This window comes from Myotis daubentonii, chromosome 1, assembly GCF_963259705.1.
Source record: "Myotis daubentonii chromosome 1, mMyoDau2.1, whole genome shotgun sequence".
Lineage (NCBI taxonomy): Eukaryota > Metazoa > Chordata > Mammalia > Chiroptera > Vespertilionidae > Myotis > Myotis daubentonii.
In genome coordinates, this window is record NC_081840.1 from 64415270 (window position 1) to 64439206 (window position 23937).

At 47.2% G+C, this 23937-nt stretch overlaps 2 protein-coding genes across 6 annotated transcripts in view; one reads left to right on the forward strand and one right to left on the reverse strand.

Annotated features, from left to right (window-relative positions):
* Positions 1 to 14227, forward strand: part of TP53BP1 (tumor protein p53 binding protein 1) — an 89287-nt gene extending 75060 nt beyond the window's left edge. The window contains exons 19-28 of one of the 4 annotated variants that reach the window (XM_059703419.1): positions 389 to 660; positions 1269 to 1418; positions 1716 to 2146; positions 4831 to 5022; positions 5377 to 5592; positions 6970 to 7185; positions 10576 to 10670; positions 11342 to 11541; positions 12298 to 12443; positions 12843 to 14227. In XM_059703419.1, coding sequence (XP_059559402.1) covers positions 389 to 660; positions 1269 to 1418; positions 1716 to 2146; positions 4831 to 5022; positions 5377 to 5592; positions 6970 to 7185; positions 10576 to 10670; positions 11342 to 11541; positions 12298 to 12443; positions 12843 to 13030 — 2106 coding nt within the window. In that variant the 3' untranslated portion in view covers positions 13031 to 14227. Of the gene's footprint in view, positions 1 to 388; positions 661 to 1268; positions 1419 to 1715; positions 2147 to 4830; positions 5023 to 5376; positions 5593 to 6969; positions 7186 to 9796; positions 9965 to 10575; positions 10671 to 11341; positions 11542 to 12297; positions 12444 to 12842 lie in introns of those variants that run through there. The other 3 variants (XM_059703430.1, XM_059703441.1, XM_059703450.1) reach the window with 3 other exon arrangements.
* The window catches only part of TUBGCP4 (tubulin gamma complex component 4), a 40414-nt gene continuing 30357 nt past the window's right edge, over positions 13881 to 23937 (reverse strand). For both annotated transcript variants that reach the window (XM_059703544.1, XM_059703534.1), the window contains 8 exons: positions 23810 to 23915; positions 22239 to 22346; positions 21800 to 21938; positions 19108 to 19285; positions 18449 to 18583; positions 16453 to 16569; positions 15719 to 15858; positions 13881 to 14875 (listed from right to left, as the gene is read on the reverse strand). In XM_059703544.1, coding sequence (XP_059559527.1) covers positions 14863 to 14875; positions 15719 to 15858; positions 16453 to 16569; positions 18449 to 18583; positions 19108 to 19285; positions 21800 to 21938; positions 22239 to 22346; positions 23810 to 23915 — 936 coding nt within the window. In that variant the 3' untranslated portion in view covers positions 13881 to 14862. The remainder of the gene's footprint in view (positions 14876 to 15718; positions 15859 to 16452; positions 16570 to 18448; positions 18584 to 19107; positions 19286 to 21799; positions 21939 to 22238; positions 22347 to 23809; positions 23916 to 23937) is intronic.

Genomic DNA, 23937 nt, shown 5'->3' on the forward strand with positions numbered 1-23937 from the left:
TCCTTACCTGCCTTTCAGACAGGGACTTACCTCTGTCCTCTGGGTAAGAAGCACTGCTGTTTCTTGGTAGCCAAAGGTTGTGAATTTGTCCAGTAAAAAGATAATTAACAGTTCAGGATAGAGGTCTCTTTTTTCCCACCTTTATTTTTTACATTTTTTATTGTGCTATAATGTATTCTCTGTAGAATGCGTAGATCTTATTCAGTTCAGTGGTTTTTAACAGTTATATGTAACCACTATTCTAAACAAATGTAGAACATTTCCATTATTCCTGATTTCCATCTTTCTGAATTGAAATTTCTTGCCATCTCTAGGATTTTCCATCCATCACATTAGCATTATGTTATTGTGGTTTCTTTTAGCTTTTGTATCCATTTCTTCCTTGCAGGAGACTGAAGAGCCAGTGGTAGAGTGTCGGGAGTGTGAATCTGAAATTTCCCCTTCAAAGACTGGGGGCTCCTCAGGGGACCTGGGGGATATCAGCTCCTTTTCCTCCAAGGCGTCCAGCTTACTCCGCACATCAAGTGGGACGAGCCTCTCAGCCATTCACAGCAGTGGCAGCTCAGGGCGCGGAGCCGGACCACTCAAAGGGAAAACCAGCGGGACAGAACCCGCAGATTTTGCCTTGCCCAGCTCCCGAGGAGGCCCAGGAAAACCGAGGTGCAGACAGGGTCCCCAGAGAGAGAGCCACAGCAGGGGCAGGGTTGCTGACATTTTAAATATCACAGGAAAAGGGGAGTAATGGGAAACCCCATCCTCCGCCAGGATAAATGGACTCCTTTTCTCCTCGTGCGTGCCTGTCCCATTTGGGGTTGGCTGGGAGGTAGACTCCCTTAGAAAAGGTGGAAAACCAGGTGGTGGGACTTGGACAGCGCTGGCACGTGCTCCTGCCACCCCCATTTCCAGCAGCCTGCGAGTGTTTCGATGGGGAATACAGAAGGTTCGGGGCAGGGGCCCAACTTGACACATCCCCTCGCTTTTTGTTCCCTGGGCAGAGGTCCAGAGCCGGGCGTAGAAGAGAAGGCAGGGCAGAAACACGGGCTGTTTTGAGGGCAGCAGTAGGAAGCTGTGTCAGGGGAGTAGACGTGCGAGGAGGAGGATTCCTGTCCTTGTCCACATTCCCACTCCCCAGCTGGTGCTTTGGTGGCGGGGGTGGCCCAGCTTCCTGCTGCCCTGGAGGCCCGGCATGTAGTCTGAGGGCCAAGGGGAGCTTTGGGGAAAGGATGCAGTAGCAGGTGCCATCGGACTAACCTGTCTTCATTCTCTAGTCCTAGAAAAGGGGTCAGTCAGACAGGGGCGCCAGTGTGTGAGGAGGATGGTGATGCAGGCCTTGGCATCAGACAGGGAGGGAAGGCTCCAGTCACGCCTCGTGGGCGCGGGCGAAGGGGCCGCCCGCCTTCTCGGACCACTGGAACCAGGTACCCGGGTAGTGTGAGATATACTTAGTCTATGACTTGCTTAGAAAAAAAAGGGCGAAGAGAGAAGAGAGGGGATTAGAGAGTTTGTGGGGTGTCAGGAGGGAGAAGAGGGACCCACACTGACTGGGGAGTGGGCAGGGATCAGAGTGAGGCCCCTGAGAGAGCAGGCTTGTGCCTGTGATGGGTTATCAAAGAATGGGCTGAAGAGACCCATGGACGAAGGAGTGGGAAGATTGCTAGTTCAGTATTCTCTCTTCTTATTCTCACTGCCTTCTCCCATCTCTTATTTCTTATTAGAGAAACAGCTGTGCCTGGCCCGTTGGGCGTAGAGGACATTTCGCCCAGCATGTCGCCCGATGATAAGTCCTTCACCCGCATCGCGCCCCGAGCGCCAGACTCCACCAAACGCGGGGACCCGGGCGCCGGTGCTTCCCGCCGAAGTGACTCTCCAGAGATCCCTTTCCAGGCGGCTGCGGGCCCTTCCGATGGCTTAGATGCTTCCTCTCCAGGCAATAGCTTTGTCGGGCTCCGTGTTGTGGCCAAGTGGTCATCCAATGGCTACTTTTACTCCGGGAAAATCACACAGGATGTCGGAGCTGGGAAGTATAAATTGCTCTTTGATGACGGGTACGAGTGCGACGTGCTGGGCAAAGACATTCTGCTGTGTGACCCCATCCCGCTGGATACGGAGGTGACGGCCCTCTCGGAGGATGAGTATTTCAGTGCAGGTAATAAAAGGAGCCTCTGCAGAGGTTCCCGCTCCGGGGCATCCTCTCCTGCCACAAATTCTGTGCTGGCAACACTGGTTCATTGCACATTGGCTTTTTTTGTTGTTCTCCGTTGCTTGTTTTTGAATAAACTTGTTATTTTGGAATAATTCTGTATCTACAGAAAATTTGCCAAGTACAGGGTACTGATAGCACAGAGTCCCCATATATTTCTCACCCCTTTTTCAACTTTCTCTTAAGTTAGCATTTGCCAAAATGCTAAGAAACCAACCTTGGCTTATTCCAGACTGTATTTGGGTTTCGCCAGCTTTTCCATGTCCCTGTCTGTCTGGGGATCCGGTCCGGGATGAGCACCGCATGGCGGTGGGCCCTCCTGTGTCCTGCGATCGCCTCTCAGCTGTGACAGTGTCGGAATCTTTTCTTGTTTTTTTTGACCTTGGCAGTTTTGAGGAGTACCGGTCAGGTATTTTGTAGAAGGTTTGGGTTTGTCTTATGTTTTTTTCCTGATTAGCTTGGAGTTCGGGTTTTTCAAAAGAACACTGCAGCGGTGAAGTTCCCTGTTCATCACGTCACGTCACATGGGGTGGTGGGTGCGTGACCACCACAGGCTGTCAGTGGTGCCTGAACCTTCGGCGCTGGGGTCAGGCGGTATTTGCAGGTTCCTCCACCGTGAAGTTAGTGCTTTTCCCTTTCCGTTCTCTGTTCTCTCACCAGTGACTTTTAAACTTACTGCCCGCCTTGCTGGGAACCTAGTAGGTGAGTGTGGCAAATACATGGAGATACTTTTGCTGAAGAAGAAGTTTTTAGTGCCTGCACACCCACCACTTGCTTTCTGGTTTGGACAATGTGCCTTTTTATTTTCAAGTGGCCAGTCCCTGTACTGGTGATAGTGAGAGATTTATATTTGTTATGAGTTTCGTGTGCCAGTTCTTTGAATATATTACCTCTTTTCTGTGAACTAAGTTGGAGATACATGTTGTATTGACTTTGTCGTTTGAAATCATCCTTTCTGGGGATTTTTTTGGAACATGAATTAGGATATAATAGGCAAAAATGCCCCCCGACTGAAATCTCTCGACTCTTGTGGTTGGCACTCCTGAGCAGTTGGTGTTTGCCCCTTGACTTCAGCGTTAAATGGGCCACTTCCCCTTCGAGCTCTGGCTCACGCTTAGCTCTGTGTGGCGTCAGGTTGTAGCACGTGGGTTGAGGTCTTTTTTGTCCTGTGACTTACAGCTTGTATCAGATGCATTCCTTCTTCTTTCAGGGGTAAAGCCACTCTTGGAGCCCACATTTGGCCCTCGTAAGATAGAGGCGCGTCTGTGTCAGAGTGAATTATGGACCAGGGTGGGACCCTGTGTCCCATTTACTGGGGCTGTGCACAGTGTCAGCCCTGGGCTGCTAGTTCTAGCTCTTCTTTCGTGTGAAGTATATCGTCGGCCTTGGACTCCCTCTGCTTTTGGGGGGACCTTTGTGATTTATGTGGGGATAGAGACTTACGCCAGGAGATGAACAGGCAGGAGATGGCACACATAGAGAGAACCAAGGCCTGTTATCTCCTCTGTACTAATATTTTTTTCCTTGTGGCTTGGGTTCTGCGTTTCTTTTAGTCATTCATTCAAGCATAGGCTAGCGAAGAGAACAAATGGACCTTTCTGTTTGTGGGAGTGAAAAACTGTATACTAATGCCCTGGTTTATATATGTGTTGTGTTGTGTTTGTGTGTGTGTGTGTGTGTGTGTGTGTGTGTGTGTGTATGTATAAATTATTTATTGCTTGATAGCGGGGAGGGAGTATTCTCTTTCATAGGATTGGAAATGGATCTTGCCAAAGATTACGCACTTAGTGGCTGCAGAATTGGGCCTAGGTGCAGGTCCCCTCAATTGTAGCCCCGTTTCCTTTATACCCCACGTTGCTTGTCTAACCTAAAGGCCTTACCTTTAAGTTCTGAATCAGAGCAAGAGCAGGAAAGTAGATAATCGGGAAGTAAGATTAGGCAGGATTTATTTTTTTCTTTGTTCTATCTTTATTTTGATTTTGCTACACAGACATAAACACATAGACACATGCTCTCTCTCTTAGAGTGATGTCATCTTTCACCTATAGCTTAAGAATTATTCCTCAGCCTTGAAAGAAGCCAAGAATTAGCAGGCTATAATGGGATAATTAAGAAACCACATGCCATTTCATTTCAAAAACCATTTAAACACCTACAAACCATGAAGGCAGGCTTTAGGAAGATTTAATTTATCTTCACCTGAGGACATGTTTTTCCACTAGAGAGAGAAAGGAAGGGAGGAGGAGAGAGAGAAACATTAATGTGAGAGAGAAACTTCCATCTGTTGCCTCCTGTATGTGCCCTGACCAGGGATTGAACCCACCACCCTTTGGTGCACGGGACGACGCTCCAACTAAATGAGCCTCACCAGGGCTAGGAAGCTTTATTTCGTAACTAAAGGGCTCCTTCTGCTGGGAAACTTTCCACGTCCCGATGTCAGGGTCCTAGCTACATACGTCCTAAGTGGTGGGATTTGAGATTGACAACTGGGATTTTGTTAAAGCGTAACTTCAGCCCACTGTTGGATCACCTGATTCCCGCACTTAGCCTGTTCTGCAAAGCAAAGCCTTTGTGAGGGGTGCTGGGCAGCCGAAAACAACAGCCAGCTTCTTCATGTTTTCCTCACCCAGGCGTGGTGAAAGGGCACAGGAAGGAGTCTGGAGAGCTGTACTACAGCATTGAGAAGGAAGGCCAGAGGAAGTGGTACAAGCGAATGGCTGTCATCCTGTCCTTGGAGCAAGGAAACAGACTGAGGGAGCAGTATGGCCTTGGCCCTTACGAGGCAGTGACGCCGCTCACCAAGGCGGCAGATATCAGCTTAGGTGAGACCTGTGCCCCGGGCCCCTGTGTGTGGGAGGAGTGGCTTCTGGAGCATTCAGCTCTCTCCCGTAGGCCTTCCTGTCCCCTGTGGCTTATGCGATGGCGCCGGGCCGTCCTTTTCTGGAGCCACTGCCTGTCTTTCTTTCCGTCCCAGGACCGAATGGTCAGTCGTCAGGTTGTGCTGGCCCCCCAGTTCTGTTGGGGAACACACACATGTCATCATGGCAGAGATGGAAACAGGAAGTTTGGTGGCCTTGGAAGGCCTCTGCCCGGGGAGGCTGGTGAAAGGTCGCGGTGGTGTCTGCGTCAGGCCGTAGATGGAGAAGCTGACCGACCTTTGGCCTCTCCTGTCACAGATAATCTGGTGGAAGGGAAACGGAAACGGCGCAGCAACCTCAGCTCCCCCGCCACCCACACTGCCTCCAGCAGCAGCAGCACGACCCCGACCCGGAAGGCCACGGAAAGCCCGCGAGCCTCCACCGGAGCTGTCTCAGGCAAACGGAAACTCATCACCTCTGAAGAGGACCGGTCCCCTGCCAAGCGAGGCCGGAAGTCTGCCACTGTGAAACCTGGTGAGGGTCCCCCTGGCCTCCTCCCTCAGACCATGGCCCCGTGCAAGGCCAGCTGCTGGAGGGACGGGGTTGGACGGGAGGCTCTGTCTCCTGTCCTGGCTCCAGAGTTGGAGGCCCTCACCGGCCCACGGGTGCCACTCAGACAGCTTTCTGCATCCCCGCCCCCACTGCCCAGCAGAGTGCATGCGGGTGGATAGAGACAGTCTTGATCGGAAACAACAGTTGACTTCTCTGTAGGTTCTAGGAGGGAAAGGCGAAATACTGAGTTTTAAGCAGATTCAAAATAGGAGACATTTCACCTCTTCAAAAAGGTGGACACCAGTCTTCGGTCTGATCTCTGCCTTTCCCGGCACCATCTTCTGCCTCTGGCAGCTGCTCCCTTCTCACCTTCAGGCCTCAGGCCTGCCTCTCCCCTCTCCCGACTGTCCCTCAGACAACCCTTCATGCTTCTTATTGACAGAGTTCACCAGCTGCTGTGACTGAGCCTCTGCTGGGAGCAGCCCTGCCGCTGTGGGCTGCGGGAGGCAGGGGTCCAGGCCTCAGCACTGCCCTGAGGGGCTCAGTCCGCAGAGGAGGAAGGTGATGGTGGGTTCGTTGTCCTGGCAGCAGAGCTCCTTTTGCATCCTGTGTATTTGGGTTGTGTCACCTCCGCATCTGTTAACACCTCTGCTGAGCTTCAGGGTGTGTGAAGGTGGACCCAGTGCTGCACACATATCGCCTCATAGCTTCCCCGTCAGGGACAGGCGCTAGCGTCCCCTTCCAGTTAAAGCCCCTGAGGCACAGGGAAGTCCCGAGGCGATCCAGAATCCAGAACCCAGAATCCAGACGCAGGCTTTGAAGTCCAGGCTCATACGTGCTCCGTCACCCTGTGCTCTTGCTGCTGGTTTTATTTTAGGGAGGCATGACCTGCCTGTCATCTTAGCCTCCTAATGAGCCTACGATTCAGCTTCTCCAAGTCAGGTACTCATTTTCTTCAAGGATTTATTGGGTGCACTCGGAGCATGGTGTCCGGGAGTCCTGGACTGGCTGGGTCACTTCCCTCCCCCAGGTGTTGGAAACTGGCTGTTTTGATGTGGCTCCATCAACGTGTAAATACATTCACTACCATTCACTACTCTGCACCATTTGGTGACATCAGGGTTTATCTTTTGGGGACATTTCTTGGTAATAAAAAAGTGGGTTCATTTATGAAAACAATGTATACATTGTCACGACTGTGTAAAATATGTAAGTTTTGTGCGCTAAGTTTTGTTCTAGGTTGTTGGCCATAGGAATGAATGGCTTTTGGTGAAAAGTCCATCAGGGCATTCCTACCCACCCGTCATGCCCTGGCCATGGTCTGTATCCATCTAGTAACTCTGCCTCTGTCTCTGGCAGGCGCGGTGGGGGCAGGAGAGTTCGTGAGCCCCTGTGAGAGTGGAGACAACATGGGGGAGCCCTCCACCCTGGACGAGCACAGAGGGCCTCTGCCTCTCAACAAGACCTTGTTCCTAGGCTATGCCTTTCTCCTTACCATGGCCACCACAAGCGACAAGCTGGCCAGTCGCTCCAAACTGCCAGACGGTCCTTCAGGAAGCAGTGAGGAAGAGGAAGGTAAGGCCCTGGGGAGGCCTGGGGGCTCTGCCGCCTGCACCTCCTTCATTTCCATTCACGCTATGTGCCTGGTGGTCCCCAGCCGTCTGTAGAGGAGGCAGAACAATTGGCAACTGGGGTCTTGGTCAGGAAAAATTAATATAACCCTGATTCTTGGTTTATAGACTATTTTCACAAAATTCTCCTTAGTAAGTGGTTTCTCAAAACAATTCCTGTTAGGCAGATGGGAGATAGATCTTTTCATCTGTTTTACAGATGAGGAAACAAGCTTGGAGGTTAAATAAGTGCTTTCTGTCCACGATAATGGTAGGTTTGGGACTAGAACCCAGTGTTCATTCTACCCACTACAGTCATCCAAGACAGGGTTCTGGATCCCCATCTGTGTTCTAGGGGCAACTGCCAGAGGACACCCACATGGGGGCAAGTTCATTCTCTTGAGGTCTGTGTAAGACTGGGAATATGGGGTGCCCAGGGCCCCAGGTGACTTCAGAGAAACTGCTTCTAGGCCTTTCAACTCCTCTTCCTCTCTTCAACCTTAAACTAAATCAGTACGTTGTATTTCTGTGTTGTCTGCAACTTAGGGTTGGAGTGAAGGCTTCAGTGGGGAAAGGTAAAATTATTTCAACTGTCTGTGTGTGATCTAGGAGAGGAAATGGACAGTACAAAGGTATATAACTTAATGTAAGTAATTGGCGGCAGTATCCGAATGTAGCTGTGGAAGCTCAAGGTCCAAGTGGAATGATGTTTTCTAAAGGTTCAGGTTCTGGCTAATGTTGAGTCTCACAAAAGGGAATCAAATTAGGGAACCTGGCGATGGTGAGATAGCACCGCTGCAGGTTTGGGATGGTTGGCATTTCAGGTGTGCGGGTGACTCTTTCCTAATTAACCAACACTGTGTCTTAGCAACTGCAGCCGCGTGGGGCTCGGCACAGGGACGTGGGAAGGGTGGTCAGGAAGTTGCAGTTCAGGTTTATGCTCTGGAAAGTGCTTAAACAGAGTCGTCAGTGTATAGGCTGTCGGGTGTGGGAGTTTCAAGGTTAAGTGTACACCAAGCCTCGTTTGTCAGACAGAAGTCAGGTAGGTACAATGGGAGATAAGGTGTGTGAGGACTTTCCTAGCCAAGAATGTGGTTTTACTTGGATCTTAAGTCCCTTGAGGATTCTGAGAAGAGGTTTGTCATGGCATCAAAAGTGTTTGTGGTCTTGCTTTATTTTGCTTTCACAATATTACTGGACTTTAGTCTTTATTCTCCAACACATTCCTCAACCCTTCCCTGGACCAGGACTTCACAAGGCAGCTTTGTAGATGTTTTATTTGTTGGTATATCATGGTCAAGAAAGCTAGTTTGGTATGAATTGCGACTCCAGTTCCTTAAAAACCTGCGAGCCTGTGTGAGATCTTATAAACTCAACCCATAACAATCCCTTCTATTCTCCCTTCCTGGGACAGCAAATGTTTTTAATCCCATCCTGTAACCAGGAGTGAGGAGAGGGAGGCCTTGTGTAAATGAGGAGGAATTTGGACAGTTTTTTAGAGGGATCTCCAGGTTTCCCATGGAAATTGTGGTCATGGTGAAAATGTCTGCTTTGTTGCTCTTTCATCCTTGGACATTCCCCCACCTGTACCAAAACCCTTGATCTTTTTGGCATAACAGAATGTTTAGAGGTTCCTCGATCTCAAGAAGCCTAGAGACACCTGCACTAAAACAACCTTCTGTAGTAGTTTTCAAAAACTATGTGATATGTTTTGCAAATAAATGGGAATCTCTTTGATGCCAGGAGCTCAGTAAAATATTTGAATTTAACTTCAGACATTTATTAAATAGCTAAGAACATTGAACCCTGTCTTGGTAGGTGGCATTCCATTGGGGACCCATCAGCCACAGGGAGTGACTCTGGAGTTGGTTTTATTTAGTATCTTTATCCTTGATTTAAATGAGGGGATTAAAAACCTATTCATTTTAGCCTCTGGTTGGGCAGGGTCACTTAAATCCAAACGAATTCAGAAACATTAGAAAAATGGACTGCCTAGACCTAGGTAATATTTGATCACACAAATGCAAGGAATTACGAGTGGTAATTAAACAGGTCAAGGCTAGACACAGTGCTGGGTTAAGCAGACGTAAAACAGAAGTCCCGAGAAAAGTAAAGGACCTCCACGGGGACTCGGCAGTGGAGTGGTTGGCACTGAAAACTGTGACATGATATATTCCGATGGGTCAAAGGACAGTGACAAAGCTGAGAAGTACTCCTTTTAGAATTTCCAGTTTTCTTTCATTTTGAGAAAAATGTGGAGCATGCTGAATCAAGGAAAGAGCAATAAAAGTGAATAGGCTGGCCAATCAGACCTCCTCAAGGCGCAGAGGCCCGAGTTTGGGGCAGTAACATTGCCTGGGGAGCTCCAGCAGGCAGGGCGGGCACCTGAGGGGGGCCATCGCTGCGGGGTCTGCTGGGAAGGGGAATGGTCCTGGCATTGAACTGCTGTGCATTTGGTTGGGTTTTTATTTGTGATAAGTATGTTGGCACTTAATTTCACAGAAACCCGAATTAACTAAAATCTCTAATGTCTTGCTTTTTTCTTTTTTTTTTAATGTGTTATTTATATATGAGAGGAGCAGATGACAAGAAAACAAGCTCAAATTAGATATTTGGTCAAAAGAAGCGATTTCTAATTGCCTAGGGTCATTACAACTTCAGCCTCATCTCTCATAACTTCTACTTCACCCTCAAGACTGTAGAGCAGTCATTGATGGTCAGTGTCCTGAGGTACTTCAAGATCATCAAAGGTAGATAGTTTTCAATAAAAAGGTGGAACAGGATTTTCGCTAATCTTCACTTAATCTGTTAAATTTTAAAAACCCTACTTTGAGCAGTCTGGTTCATCAGTGTTTTAGTGCACAAGGGGTAAACAGCTGAAGGGAGAATTGGAAGGCTTTGTTATAAGAAGTGCTAACTAGCTATTCTCCACAAAAGGCAGAATTAGGACAATGGGCACAGTTTGAAGGAGACATAGGGTAGACGTGAGGAAGAGCTTCCTGATGGTGAAGGTTACTCACATTGGAACGTGTCACTATGGGAAGTGATTGCGTCCATCCCCCATGAACAGTCTGATGACTGTCTCAGTGCAGAAATGCTCGATGTTTGTAGGTCTGGGACCTACCTCCGTTCTCATCTTCCTGCCCCTCCTGTTGTCCTTTTGGCAGCACTTTATGGGCCTCAAGACAGGTCTCTTTCTGAGCCACGGGGAGGCCCTTGAGCCGCCTTTGGGATATAGTGCTCTGGAGATAGCTGGGGAGGCAGAGGGGGCAGTAAGAGGCAGGCATAAAGTAGCAAATAAGAAACCAACTAGTAGTAATCGTTGTCTTGGTTGTCTGTCTGTTTTTATATATAGAATTTTTAGAAATTCCTCCTTTCAACAAGCAGTACACAGAGTCCCAGCTTCGGGCAGGAGCTGGCTATATTCTCGAAGACTTCAATGAAGCTCAGGTGAGGAGTTCTTTGGGCAGCTTCCCGGGCGCAGCGATGGAGCGCCCACCTGCTGCACTGAGGAGGCCCAGGAGGGACAGTAGCCAGAGGTTTCAGGGACTGGGAAAGGCCAAAAGGGTGTTGCATAAAATAGAATTTGTACTGTGTACAAGGAGGAGAAGTTAGAGTCTTGGGTTAATCTGTTGGGACAAAGCAGATTAAAATTTGTGTTTAATAGAAATCCTTGGTACAATGTTCAATGTTACAATGATCCTTTGCCTGAAATGCTGGATACATGCAGTTCGGTTGTCCCTTCAGGATTTAGGCCCCCAGAAAGCTGCAGGTGAGGCATGGGGAGCCCCTGGGCCTTTCAGTGAGGAGAGACCTTGGGCAGGACAGGCTCAATCATAATTTGGGTCCTTGAACAACATGGGGTTACAGGGGGCTGACCTTTCACGCAGTGGAAAACCTACATGTAACCAGTCGAATCCTCCCCCTGGATTCCCAACAGCAGAGTTGACCTCTGAATACGGATTTGAACTGTGTGGGTCAATTGAAAAAATCCGTAAGTGGACCCATGTTGGTCAAGGGCAGCTGTATTGGGTGTTTGGATCTGTTCTCTGGGACATGGGCTGTTTGGGGGCTTTGCATAGACATCACCAGATCCATCAGTTCTGCTCCTTTTCTTCCAGTGTAACACGGCTTACCAATGTCTCCTGATTGCCGATCAGCATTGTCGAACCCGGAAGTACTTCCTGTGCCTTGCCAGTGGGATTCCTTGTGTGTCTCATGTCTGGGTCCATGACAGTTGCCATGCCAACCAGCTCCAGAATTACCGCAATTATCTGCTGCCAGCTGGGTACAGCCTTGAGGAGCAGAGAATTCTGGATTGGTGAGTATTTAAGAGCCCACATAGAATGGTGGAAAGGAAGGCAACAGCTTCAGGAGGACAAGAAGCTAGAGAGTAAATATTTCTAGAAACTGGAATGATCACACGATAAATTACAGACTTTGAATAGGTTTGAGATTACTTAAGCAGTTCACCTAGTTTACTTCCTTAGGGTACACTGTTTAGAGACCTTTTGAAAATGTGTGAGCATTTCCATGTGGGTTCAATATTCTCAACCTATAAGGTTAGGGGACTAAGTTTTAGGTAAGGCATTTAAAAATGTACTAGTAGGCTTAGGTCATAGCTGGTTTGGCTCAGTGGATAGAGCATTGGCCTGCAGACTGAAGGGTCCTGGATTTGATTCTGGTCAAGGGTTGCGGGCTCGTTCCCCAGTGGGGGGTGTGCAGGAGGCAGCCGATCAATGACTTTGTTTCATCATTGATGTTTCTGTCTCTCCTTCTCCCTTCCTTTCTGAAATCAATAAAATTAAAAAAAAAAAAAAAAGTAGGCTTAGGAGCATGATTTGGCTTATTCCTGGGCCCAGGACAAACATGGAAATGGAAGGGGTGGATTAGAAGACCACGATCCCAGAGAATACACATCGTTGACAGAAAGAGGGAAGGGGTGTGGTGCCCAGATGCAGGGGTTTCTAAAGCATCCAGATGTACCTCAGTCCCTTCGTAGAAGGGCTGTTGTTATTATCTATCGTGCGAAGACTCCTTCCAATTCCAAGGTGCTGTGTCTCTGCCTCCTTCATAGGCAACCCCGAGAAAACCCTTTCCAGAATCTGAAGGTACTCCTGGTTTCAGACCAACAGCAGAACTTCCTGGAGCTCTGGTCTGAGATCCTCATGACCGGGGGGGCAGCCTCTGTGAAGCAGCACCATTCAAGTGCCCACAACAAAGGTACCTGGAAAGAATGTGTGTGTGGTTGTTGCTCCAAGGATATCCTTAGGCCCATAGCAATGAAGCCTTGTGGTCTGAGTCCTGATGATCGCTACACGGGTAAGGTTAACCTGAGAGAAGCAAAGCACCACCTTCAAGGGTGAGCCAACGTGGGGGAAGCACTGGGCTGGCTGTGTGTGCTCCGATTGGTGTCCAGCGGTGCATTTGCTAAACGTTTCTGTAAGGTCTGCATTCAGGGCTAACTTCACATTTGGTTGTGATCAGCTGCACGCTGTGTTTGACATACAGCGTTTTAGTTTGGGCAGAGTGGGATGTACGGGCTAGAAGGCACATCTGGCTTTTTAATGGAGGGTTAAATTGAGTCTCCTTTCCTTGTTCACCTTCCCCTGCTTCCCACAGATATCGCTTTAGGGGTATTTGACGTGGTGGTGACGGACCCCTCGTGCCCGGCCTCGGTGCTGAAGTGTGCGGAGGCACTGCAGCTGCCAGTGGTGTCACAAGAGTGGGTGATCCAGTGCCTCATTGTTGGGGAGAGAATTGGATTCAAGCAGCATCCAAAATATAAACACGATTATATTTCTCACTAAGGATACTTGGTCTTACCGGTTTTATTCCTTGCTGTTGTGGAGATTGTGTTTTAACAAGGTTTTAAATGTGTCTTGTGTGTAATTGGATTCTTTGCATGGATCTTGTATATAGTTTTATTTGCTGGACTTTTATGATAAAATAAATGTTGAATCTCTTTGGTTGTAGTAACTGGGATTTCTTCATCCACTTCTTTGAGCTTAATCTCAGCAGAAGCAGTAAGGCAAAAAGAACCTTCTCTGTGGTTTTCAAGAGGCTTGTTCACTGTAGAGGACAGCCCGGCAAGGAAAACAGCAAGGAGGGACTTTTAAAGTTTTCTGTAGCGTCACTGTCAAAAGGTCATCCTGGGATGTCTAAAATTCACTGTGTCTAAAAAATAAACTTTACAGTAGGTCCAGGTTAATAGTTGTGCCAAAAGTTGAGTGAAATTCAGCATAGTTCTGAGTTTCCTGGCAATTAAAAAGTATCTGTCTTCATAGAGTTGCACTCACTAAACTGACCTGTGGGTACTGTGTTCTCAGAGCTAAAAGGCAAAAGGACCAACTGCTGTGAATGAGCAGTGACTTTCCACAGGGATCAACACGAGAAACAGTGACAGCACTTGGAAGCGTTATAGGTCCTCGTCCCAGGCACTGACCTTCATTACTGTCGTCACAGATGCTGGAGGGTGTTCCTTCCCTACCCGGAGCATCATCCCTGTTGATATCTTCCATCTGTGAAACGGGGGCCAAAAATATTTTTTCTGCCAAATAGTAAACATTTTAGGTTTTGTGGGCCATTTCATGTGTCACAGCTACTCACCTTTGCCATGATGGCATGAAAGCAACCACAGACCATGGGTAAACGAATGGAGAGGGTGTGTAACAGTAAAGCTTTATTTATAAAAACAGGCGGCAGGCGATGGTCTGCTAGCCCGGCTCCAGGGGCAGCAGTGGAAGAGGTCATCTTTAGCTGAAATTGCAGGGAGTGAGGGTGGTAGAGTATGTGGTGGATGAAGATGTGAGGACCAGACTGCGTGGCTACAAACTGAAGCCAGAATGCTGCATTCTTTTTTGGTTTAAAGGAAATTATTCGATGAATATTTATTTTCATTCACAATGATACAAATATTAGTGATTACTAGTGATGGTTGGGCTCCTAAAATGGGATAATTCTAATTTTCAGTATGTGACATCTAACAATTTGACCTCATTTTTTTTTAAGGAACTTTTTCTTTGTTAAACAATACTTTAAATACATTGTCAATAGCTAGTTTTGTCCTTTCACCAGTCTGAAATAATTGGAAGTTATTGGTAAAATTCTTCAGATTCACAGTTTTGAAAATCCTTAAGGATGGAACAGTCTCTCTTACCTGGTGCCTTCCTGGCTCAGTGGTAACATCCAGCAGCTGACCTACTTGTAAATATAATTTCTTTTTCACACTGGCCGCAAATATTTCACTTTCTGATATGTGATTACTTACTGCTGTGTTTCTTGCAGCTTGAACAGTACTTAGGCACATAGTAGGTGCTCAGTAAATGAACTTATCTGACAAATGTCCTCAATGGAATGGATCTGGCATGGTCAGCAGAGGGAGAGTTGATGCCACATGTCCTCCTTTGCGGGCAAGTTCAGAACTCCCTAAAGGGGGCAGACCCTTCCACATGGGAACAAGGGGAGGAGCTGTACTCTTGAATGTTCAGTAATCGCTTCTCGGGCGAAAGGTAGAGCCATCTCAGTAGTTTGCAGATATTTGGTGAGTGGCTAGAGAATGGGATGTTGGTTTTGAGTCTTCTGTTAAAGGCGGAACGCTACGGGGATAGATTTGTTATTTTAGTTTGTGAACCAGAAATGTTCACATCCCGAAACTAGAAAAAAAGGAGAAAAAAGAAACACCTCATCAAACATGCTTTGCTAAGATTTTCTTCACAGAAATCTGAATCAGGGTAACTTGTGATCTAGATAATGTCATCTTAAAACTCAAAGTTTCTCTGACTCCTGCTAAAATTGCTTAGGAAAATATGCTTGACATTTCAGAGAGAGAAAGGAGAATCAGGTGCTTTTTAAAATGGGACAGACCTGAGTGAGGCCAACAACCACTGCAACTCAGTATTAGACTTAAGAAGTTTAGAGTTAGCAGGGGCGATCCTCTGCTTGCACAGACTCGGAAGCTGCACAGCTTGTTAATGTCAGAACTGGGAACTGAACCCATGCTGCTTCCCAGCATGGCGATACACAACCTAGCCAAGAACTTAAAACCCATCTCAGCCTAGGAGTTTAGTCTTTTACTATGATGATGACTTTCACTGGGAAATACCCATTACAATTATTAAAGATGATCAGACACAGCCCTCTATCTCTCTGAGCCTTCGTTTCCTTGTTTATAAAATGAGGATATATGGGTTAGAATCAGGGGTGGGGAGCCTTTTTTCTGCCAAGGGCCATTTTTGGATATTTATATTATTTGCAAGCCAAACAAAATTATCAGCTTAAAAATTAGCCTGCTATATTTGGTCAAACATTTATCTCACGTCTAATGCCTTGGCAGAGCCAGACCAAATGGTTTTGTGGGCCTTATACGGCCCACGGGCCAGACGTCCCCCTCCCTGGTTAGGTAATGGCTAAAGCCTGCTCCCAGCTTTGGAATTCGACAACTGGTCTTATAAAAGCTACATACATAGTCCACTGAGTTCCCCAGGGGTTGTTCCTACCTGCCCAGAGTTCCACCAGCCTGGGTGTAGTATTTGTTATAATCTAGTCGTAACAGTAGTTGAGCCAAATCTGAGTTGATTTGATGATTACGGACACTGGAGAGAATCTTGAATAGGAGTGAAGACTGACGGCTAAAGCCCTGCAGAGAGAAGGACTCAAGTTGCCATTCCTCTTGACTCACCAACTATCCATGTGGAGAGGGGACGGGCTGTTCCTTGGGAAAAGCCTTGCTCAGAATTCTATGGCACCACCTGGCCTTCCCACATGCCCCTTTCTCTTAGCTCCTGAAATGCCTTCGTAGTGCTGAGTCCACAGAACTCGGACTTCCTACGGAAGTCCTCTCATCCTCAGAAGGAACTTAGTAGCCAGCTTCAAATTAATATGTTCTGTCATGTACTGGGGCTGTGGAGAGCCTGTGCGTTTTGTTACAGGAGATCATTATAATCTCCGTGAGATAGAGAGTCGGTTGAAGGAAGTAAGGAGCCTGGCCATGGGAAAGTGAGAGCAAAGCCGATGCATATTGGTGGGCTGAATAAACTACCCAGGGCTGACCTATTTTTGAATGCTGAGGCAGCACAAAATTATCTGCTTCAAAATCAACCAGTAACGTTTTAAATTTGTATCTTGTCATTTATTTCTGTGTGTATGTATGGGGAATGCTTTATTGCCTCAAAGGGAAAGATATGGTTCCCTTTGGACAGGGCTGCCCACTGCCACTGGCCAGGCCACTCACCTTCACCAGGATGCGTAGCTGGGCGACCCCACGTTCATCCAGGGGGCCCAGGTTCTGACTGACCAGCGAGCAGAAGCTATGGCAGAGATCTAGAATTTCATTCAGGCAGTGAAACACCTATACAGGAAACAAGGTTGGCATTAGGAAAAAGGAGATCTGTGACATGAAACATTTTGGAAAATCTAAGAACTAACGTATTCTCATGCTCCCACATCTGACCTTAGGAGTGAGAATGTCATGTGCAAGTCCTGCCAACTCCTCCAAACGCAACACGTGTAAAACAAACCCCTTCCTGGCAAAGATGCTATTGCTCTTAGTCGCCCCTGCACAGAACCTCCACACTAGCCAATTAAACCAGTCACCGTTTCATGGACCCACCGCGCCTGCTCCTGCCTTGAGCTTGGCTTTCAGCGTTGCTCCCTGTGCCTGGGACACTCTCCTCCTAATACCAGGCCCTGCTCCTCAGTGGAGCGCTTCCTTCCTACTGTAGCCTTTAGTGACCCCCTAATTCTCTCTCCTCTATATTATCTGTACTATTCGGTGCGTGTTCATTCAGCCCATCTATGTTGTTGCTGATCTGTGTGTGTATGTATGTCCTGTTTCTCCAACTAGATTGTGAGCTCCTTAAGGGCAGAGCCATGACTTATACCTCTTTGTATCCCTAGTGCCTTGCATACAGTAAGCACTCAATAAATATTTAGTGATGACTACCTGCTCTGAGAGTCTGCTTTTCCCCAAGGAGGCACTCATGCCATCGAAGACAGCATACCTGTCACAGTGGTTCTTGGTGGCTTTCAATTCACAGAACCCTTTGGAGTGTATTTATATGACTCACTCTCCCTTAGTGCAGCAACATGAACAGCCCAAACCAGGACAAAGAGGAGTCTGCAGTGCTTGTGGTGTAGCACAGCTCACATCAGAGATAAAGGGTAACCATTACAGTATAACCTACAAAAGGTCATTTCAATCTTTTTTTTTTTTTAATTCTGGAATTAGAATCAGCTTGTGAGCTTTAAAAAAATATTTGTACCACCTGTCCGGTGTGGCTCAGTGGTTGAGCGTCGACCTATGAACCAGGAGATCACACTTTGATTCCCGGTCAGGGCACATGCCCTGGTTGTGGACTCAAGCCTCGGGGTGAGAGGGGGGGCCTGCAGGAAGCAGCCCATCAGTGATTCTCTCTCATCATTGATGTTTCTATCTCTCTCTCCCTTCCTCTCTGAATTCAAGAAAAAAATATTTTAAAAATAAATACTGGTACATGGGTCCCACTCCAGGGACTCTAATTTAAGTGCTCTGGGCCTCGTTTTTTAAAGTTCCCAGATTCCCATGTGGATCCAAAGTTGAGAATAACTTCCCTGAAGGAGACATACATACATGCATACATATGTGTGTGTACATATGTACACACATATACATGGAGAGGGAGACACTCACTACTCCAGTTGTCTGTGAAAACAACTTTCAAACACTGATTGATCCTTATCCAAAGATTTCTAGCCTTGGCCCAGTGGCTCAGTTGGTTAGAGCATCGTCCTGACATACCAAGGTTGCAGGTTCAATCCCTGGTCAAGGCACATACAAGAATCAGCCAGTGAATGCATAAATAAGTGGGACAACAAATCAATGTTCACCTCTCTCTCTCCTCCTTCCCCCCTCTTGCTAAAAAGAAGTCAATACTAGAAAAGTAAATTCTATCTATATGCTTTTTGTTGGTCTTTCTGTGGTGTCAGAAAGGTATTTTAAATTTCTTGAAATCCTTCCTTCTGAGGGTTAAACCCATATTTTGTCATCTATATATAGCTGCTTACCACATCCTATGATATATTTAAGAGATGCAAAGACACTTAAGTTCCCTTTTAACATTCCCTTTCATTTTGCTTTATAAGTTGTTAAAAATGGAGGGTAAACAATTACTTAATGATAGTTCCATATCCTGGCAACTCAAAGTGGCTAAGGAAACATTCAAGCTAGAAAACCAATCAGTCCTACTTACAGGTTTCAACAAGATAAAGGACTGAGCCAGCAAATTGCTCAGGAAGTGGTCGTGAGCCAATCGGATGCTTTCAAAATCTCGGGTAGAGTTGATTTGATGAAGCAGCTGTGAGAACTGAGACTCCAGCACATCTACCTGGTAGACAGTTACACAAATAATTATAGCAGCTTGCATATTCTGAGCACTTCAAGGACAGTAATGCCTGACAGGAAGACACAGAAGCTCCCTGCCCCCATCTTTCTCCTATTGAAGCCACTTTAAGGCTGACCAAATACACCCTTAGAGACCCAACCTTGTAGAAAGTTATCTGCCTAATTCTTCAGCCTCCGGTCTTGGCAGATTCCCCACCCGACCGCCTGCCCCAGCCCAATCCCCTCCTGCCACACCCCCTCCACTGACTGACTTGGTTATGTCCTACAGGATTCCAGAAGTTACAGCAAACTAAAAATAGGGCCAGGTCAACAATAAATATTGCACTGTTGATAAGGACCCTAACCCCTCTTTTTCCTTCATTTATTTTCACTTTCCTCAAAAACGCCCCCAAGAAACAAGCCTATTGATAAAGTTGTGAATTTTCTCAAATCCCAGTGTTTCACCAAACTCCTGCCAACGTCCCGGACTTCTCTTTGTACCCCTTCCTCTCCTCCGTCAGCACAGACCTGGAGGTAATACTGAAGATTATCCACCAGGAAGGCCATGTGATTTCTCAGGCGCCATTTGACTGCGTCCGTCTGGTTGGATTTGAGGTGCTTGCGCTGCATCTGCAGGGCCCAGCAGTGCTGCAGTTCAGCTTGTACCCGGCGCACACTCAGTAAGTACTTGAAAACTACGTTGTACCTGGGACAGAAACATCAGGCTATGCAAGATAAAAACTTCACTCCCCGCCCCACACCACGACAGACCCCAGCACTCTGTGCCACCTGCCCCTCCCCAAAAAGGCAAGAAGGAAATAAGAATGCCTAGAGATGGGGACAAATAAAATTATTTATTTGATGGACTGTTACATAGCCTTAAAGTGAACTTCAGCTGTACAACACAACAAAACAACTCCCAGTAATAGCATCATTTTGAATAAAAAGGTAAATCTCAAAAGATTACATAATATAGTCTTATACTCTTTTTTATAGTGTTTAAAACAACTACATAGGAAAAAGTATATACTTTGGGGGAATATATTTAATTGTTATAAAACTAAACATAGATATGTGATAGAAAACATGGAATTTAGGATAGTGGTCGCTTTGGGATGCGGGAGGCAAGAGGCAGGACTGGGAAGGACCACATAGGTAGATAGAAATTATTGTCACTGTTCTAGTTATTGTGCTGGGAAGTGGATGCGCATGTGTGTGTGTGTGTGTGTGTGAGTGACAGTGAGTGTGTGAGAGTGTGTGTAAATGTGTGTGTGTGAGTGAGTGTGTGAGAGTGAGTGTGTGAGAGTGTGTGTAAATGTGTGAGTGTGTGTGTAAGTGAGAGTGTATAAGAAAGAAGAAAAGAGGGTCTTTCAAGGACCCATAAGAATAGTATGTTAGGATCCAAGGATTTTGGATAATATGATTCTCTGTCCCTGAAGCCCAAAGAGAAGATAAAGTTGAGGGCTCCCCTCACTGAGATCCCCTGCAGCAAGCTCAGGGGCTAACTGCCTATTGCTGAACCCTGTACGGAGAAGACACATGGGATGAGCAGCTGATTCCTGGTGGAACTGCATATATTTACCTATTCTAGGTAGGCACGCGGAAGACAATCCAATTCCATTTGGTTTTTTAAAAATTACCTATTTCTAGTGGAACAACATATTGAAAATAGTTCACCTTGTTTGGATTCTGATTTGAGTAAACCATAGAAAACATTTTTTAGATCATTGGGGTAATTTCAATGTGGACTGGATATCAGACAAGAGAGAATTTTATTGGGCGTGATAATGGCATTGTGGTTGTGCTTATAAACATCTTTTGAATTGCATAATGACAGTGAATGACATGTCTGGGATTGCTTTATAGACTCCAGCAAAAAACACACACACAAAATAAGTCCCATAATGTTGATGGTTACTGAAGCTGGGTATGTGTACATGGGAGTTCACTATAGTCCATAGGAGATTTTCATAATAAGAAGTTTAAAAATACCTCTGAGTTTGATTTCTTTAAGTTAAGGGCATATCAAGTGAGGAGGTGAGTGGACCATGGGGCTGTGGGCTCTGAACCCGCCACAGAATCCTCCCCCGCCCCCCCCCCCCCGCCCGGAACAAGCCTTATCTTTTCCAGTTTATGTCTAACCTCTCACTCTAAGCTTCTCTACCCCAAAGTAAAGGGGGCTGTGAACAGGAAGAGGGAGGAATAAGAGAGCCCTGCTGTTCATTTGTTTCCCTTGTCTCCATTCCCCTAGCCTGAGCATGACCACGTCCATCCTCCAGACAGGCCAGGGGCCAGCGGCAGAACCTGTCACAGGATTTGGGACGTTCCTGAAACGGCTTGGGGATGGATTTCAGAGGCCATCACCAGTCAAATATGCTTCTCCTGCTTCCTTTCTCTAGGCAGCGGTTCTCAACCTGTGGGTCGCGACCCCTTTGGCAGTCGAACGACCCTTTCACAGGGGTCACCTAAGACCACCCTGCAGATCAGATATGTACATGACGATTCATAACAGTAGCAACATGACAGTTATGAAGTAGCAACGAAAATAATTTTATGGTTGGGTCACAACGTGAGGCACTGTATTAAAGGGCCAGAGGTTGAGAACCACTGGGCTAGAGCTCTAGTCTCCCTCTGGTTCAGGGACGTTAGGTCCTGACGGAGCCAAGCAACAGCACTTGGCAGGCTCTCAGGGTAAAGACCAGGCGGATCCAAGAGTCTTCCCACCTGGAGTGACGCCCCTTCATTCCACCCCGTGGGCTGGGCTGCCCCCACTGCCTCTCCCTGGGGATAAGGAGGTGACCTTCTCCAGTGGCTAAAGTCCACAGCAAACACTCGAGCTTAGAAAGTCTTCCCAGTAAATAAATAGTCACAGAAGCCAGGGAGGAACTGGGTCAGCCTGAGGGATTACCCAGGGCCAGGCCCATGTGGGGCAGGGACTGTGTGTCCCAGGGGTCAAACTGCTTGTTTTGGCACTAAAAACGCACATGAACCTTTCATAGTTTTAAGGGTTTGACCCTCCCTCTCATTCCAGTCCCCACCACTCCCCACTTCTCAGGTCAGTGGCTTCACTTACTGTTTTCTGTGCAGCCCCTCAAGGCATCTGAGTTGAAACCTCTGATTTACAGGGTGGCTACTGTTCTCCCACCAATTCTATTCCTGCTTCCTTCCCTTGGAAGTAAGGTGGGTCTTAACTACCTGGGAGAAACGTGGAAATACTCACTTTTCCAGGACAGCAGGCGTGAAGAGAATGTGCAGTGGCCACTGCACTTTGTAGGAAAGACCGAGGGCTGCCCAGCCCGATGCAGGGGCTTCCCGAGGAGAGGTTTCCCGGGGAGGCCCGTCCCTGGCCTGAGCAGCATCTGTCAAGAAGAGGAGGACGGATGTCTAGATTAGACTTTAATCTAGAACTAGAGCAGCAGCAGTGAGTAGCATTCAGGAAATGAGTGCTCCCTCAGCCCACAGTGTCAGAAGCACAAAGGGGACTTGCAGAGGCAAGGAACTGTTCGTGTGAAGTTCTCTTAGGAGGTTTTTATAAAATGGGAACTAGCTGGTTTCTAAGGTCCAAAATGCTGTGGCTTCTGTGGAGGTAGGTGGAAGCAGAGGTAGCAGAACAGCTGATGAGCAGCAGGAACAGAAAGATGTACGACAGGATGGCCAACCTTTGTGCTCCTTCCCATGGTACTCAATCGTCAAGTGCAGCAGAGGGAGGAGGTTGTCATCGTCTAGCAACACCTTGTGTGCCGACTGCTGGAAGGCCACGTTCACGTCTGCAAGCAAGAACATGGGCTGACACGGGTGCTTGGCTACGTAACAAACCCAGACTCCTGCTTCCCACCTCCCCCAGCTGCCGAAAACAAACAGTAGGACGCAACAGACATTGGTTGCTTTTGCCTGACTAGCATGCGTTCCTCCTCCTCTTGCTGGTAACTGCATTCTGATTTTCCTTGGAGAATCACCCTGCCCAGGGTAATCCATGCAGTTCCAGTGGGGCTGACAATACCTGATCCTAGGGGCTGGCAGGGGACTCCAGCATGATCAAATGGAATATGATACTCTACCTTGATATACTATTTTGTTTAGGGGTCTGAACATGACCCAAGCCAGGCCAATTATGAGGCTTTCAGATGCTGAGTGAGTACAGCTGTGTGTGTGTGTGTGTGTGTGTGTGTGTGTGTGTGTGTGTGTGTGTGTGTTCACTGGAGGCCATCCTGCCACCATACAGAACAGGCCTGTCTGAGAAGAAAGGCAGAGATAAAGATGGAATGATACCAAGTCCTGAAAGTGTCATATGAGCCATTAGCTCAAACTCTGCCTAAAGCCATCATACTTCTGACCTTTTCAGTCATAAGAATCAATAAATGATTTTCCCCTCTTTAAGTGAGTTTGAATCGGGTTTTCTGATATTTGCAACCAAAAAAGTCCCATGTAAGTGTAGTGGACATCTATTGTTTTATAGAGCTAGAAAAATAGTAGCCCTGTCCCCCTCCCTCCCTCATTTTCTTTTTTACTCTGATCCTCACCCAACTTCCCTCATGTAATCTGAATGGGAATAGTGATCATCCCCGTTGGTCAAAGATAAACACTTTACTGAGGAAGGCACATCTTGATGTCTGACCTCTCTGTTCCAGGGATAGGTATATGATCTGGGCTGGGCTCATCAAAAAATTTCCTCGGAATTTTTTATTTTGCTACCAAAGAGATCAGATTTGGTAGACATTGTGAGGCATGCTCCTAGGATCTGCTAGTGGCCACGTTTCCAGATGGAAATGTAAGGCCATCAAGGAGTGTACAAGGGGCACAGAGAAGACATGGTAAGACAGAGAGGATCTTAGCAGAATTCACGCCGCTAACATCAGTTGTTCTGAGGCCCAGCTATACCCGACCCCCCTGGAGTTATAGATACAATAGCAAATGTATTCTCCTTTTCTACCTAAGTTAGTTCAGGTTAGGTTCCCATCAATACAACCTAAAGAATTCTAGTACAGTAGGTGGCAGTGAGTCCCAACGTGTCCCATAGGGATATAAGGCTATAATCTGATGGTGTGAAGGCCTGAACCGACTCTTCCAGAAACGGTCACAAGCCAAGAGGCTGCTCCCCGTGACCAGGTGGGAAGCCTACCTGGAAGGCCTTGCATCTCTGTAACTAGCCGGTCTGCGCTTATGAGGAGCAGCCAAGAAACACCCTACAACTTCAGTCAGCTGGTCATCCTCAGGCCCCCCGGGCAATTACCATGTTCCGTGACTGCAGTGGGTGGTGTTTTTAACATGTGTTGAGCTGTGTCAATGAAGGCCTGAAACAGTTCTCCACGTCCAAGAAGGTAGAAGTCTTTAATGATCTGCAAAAAAGAATTTCAATTT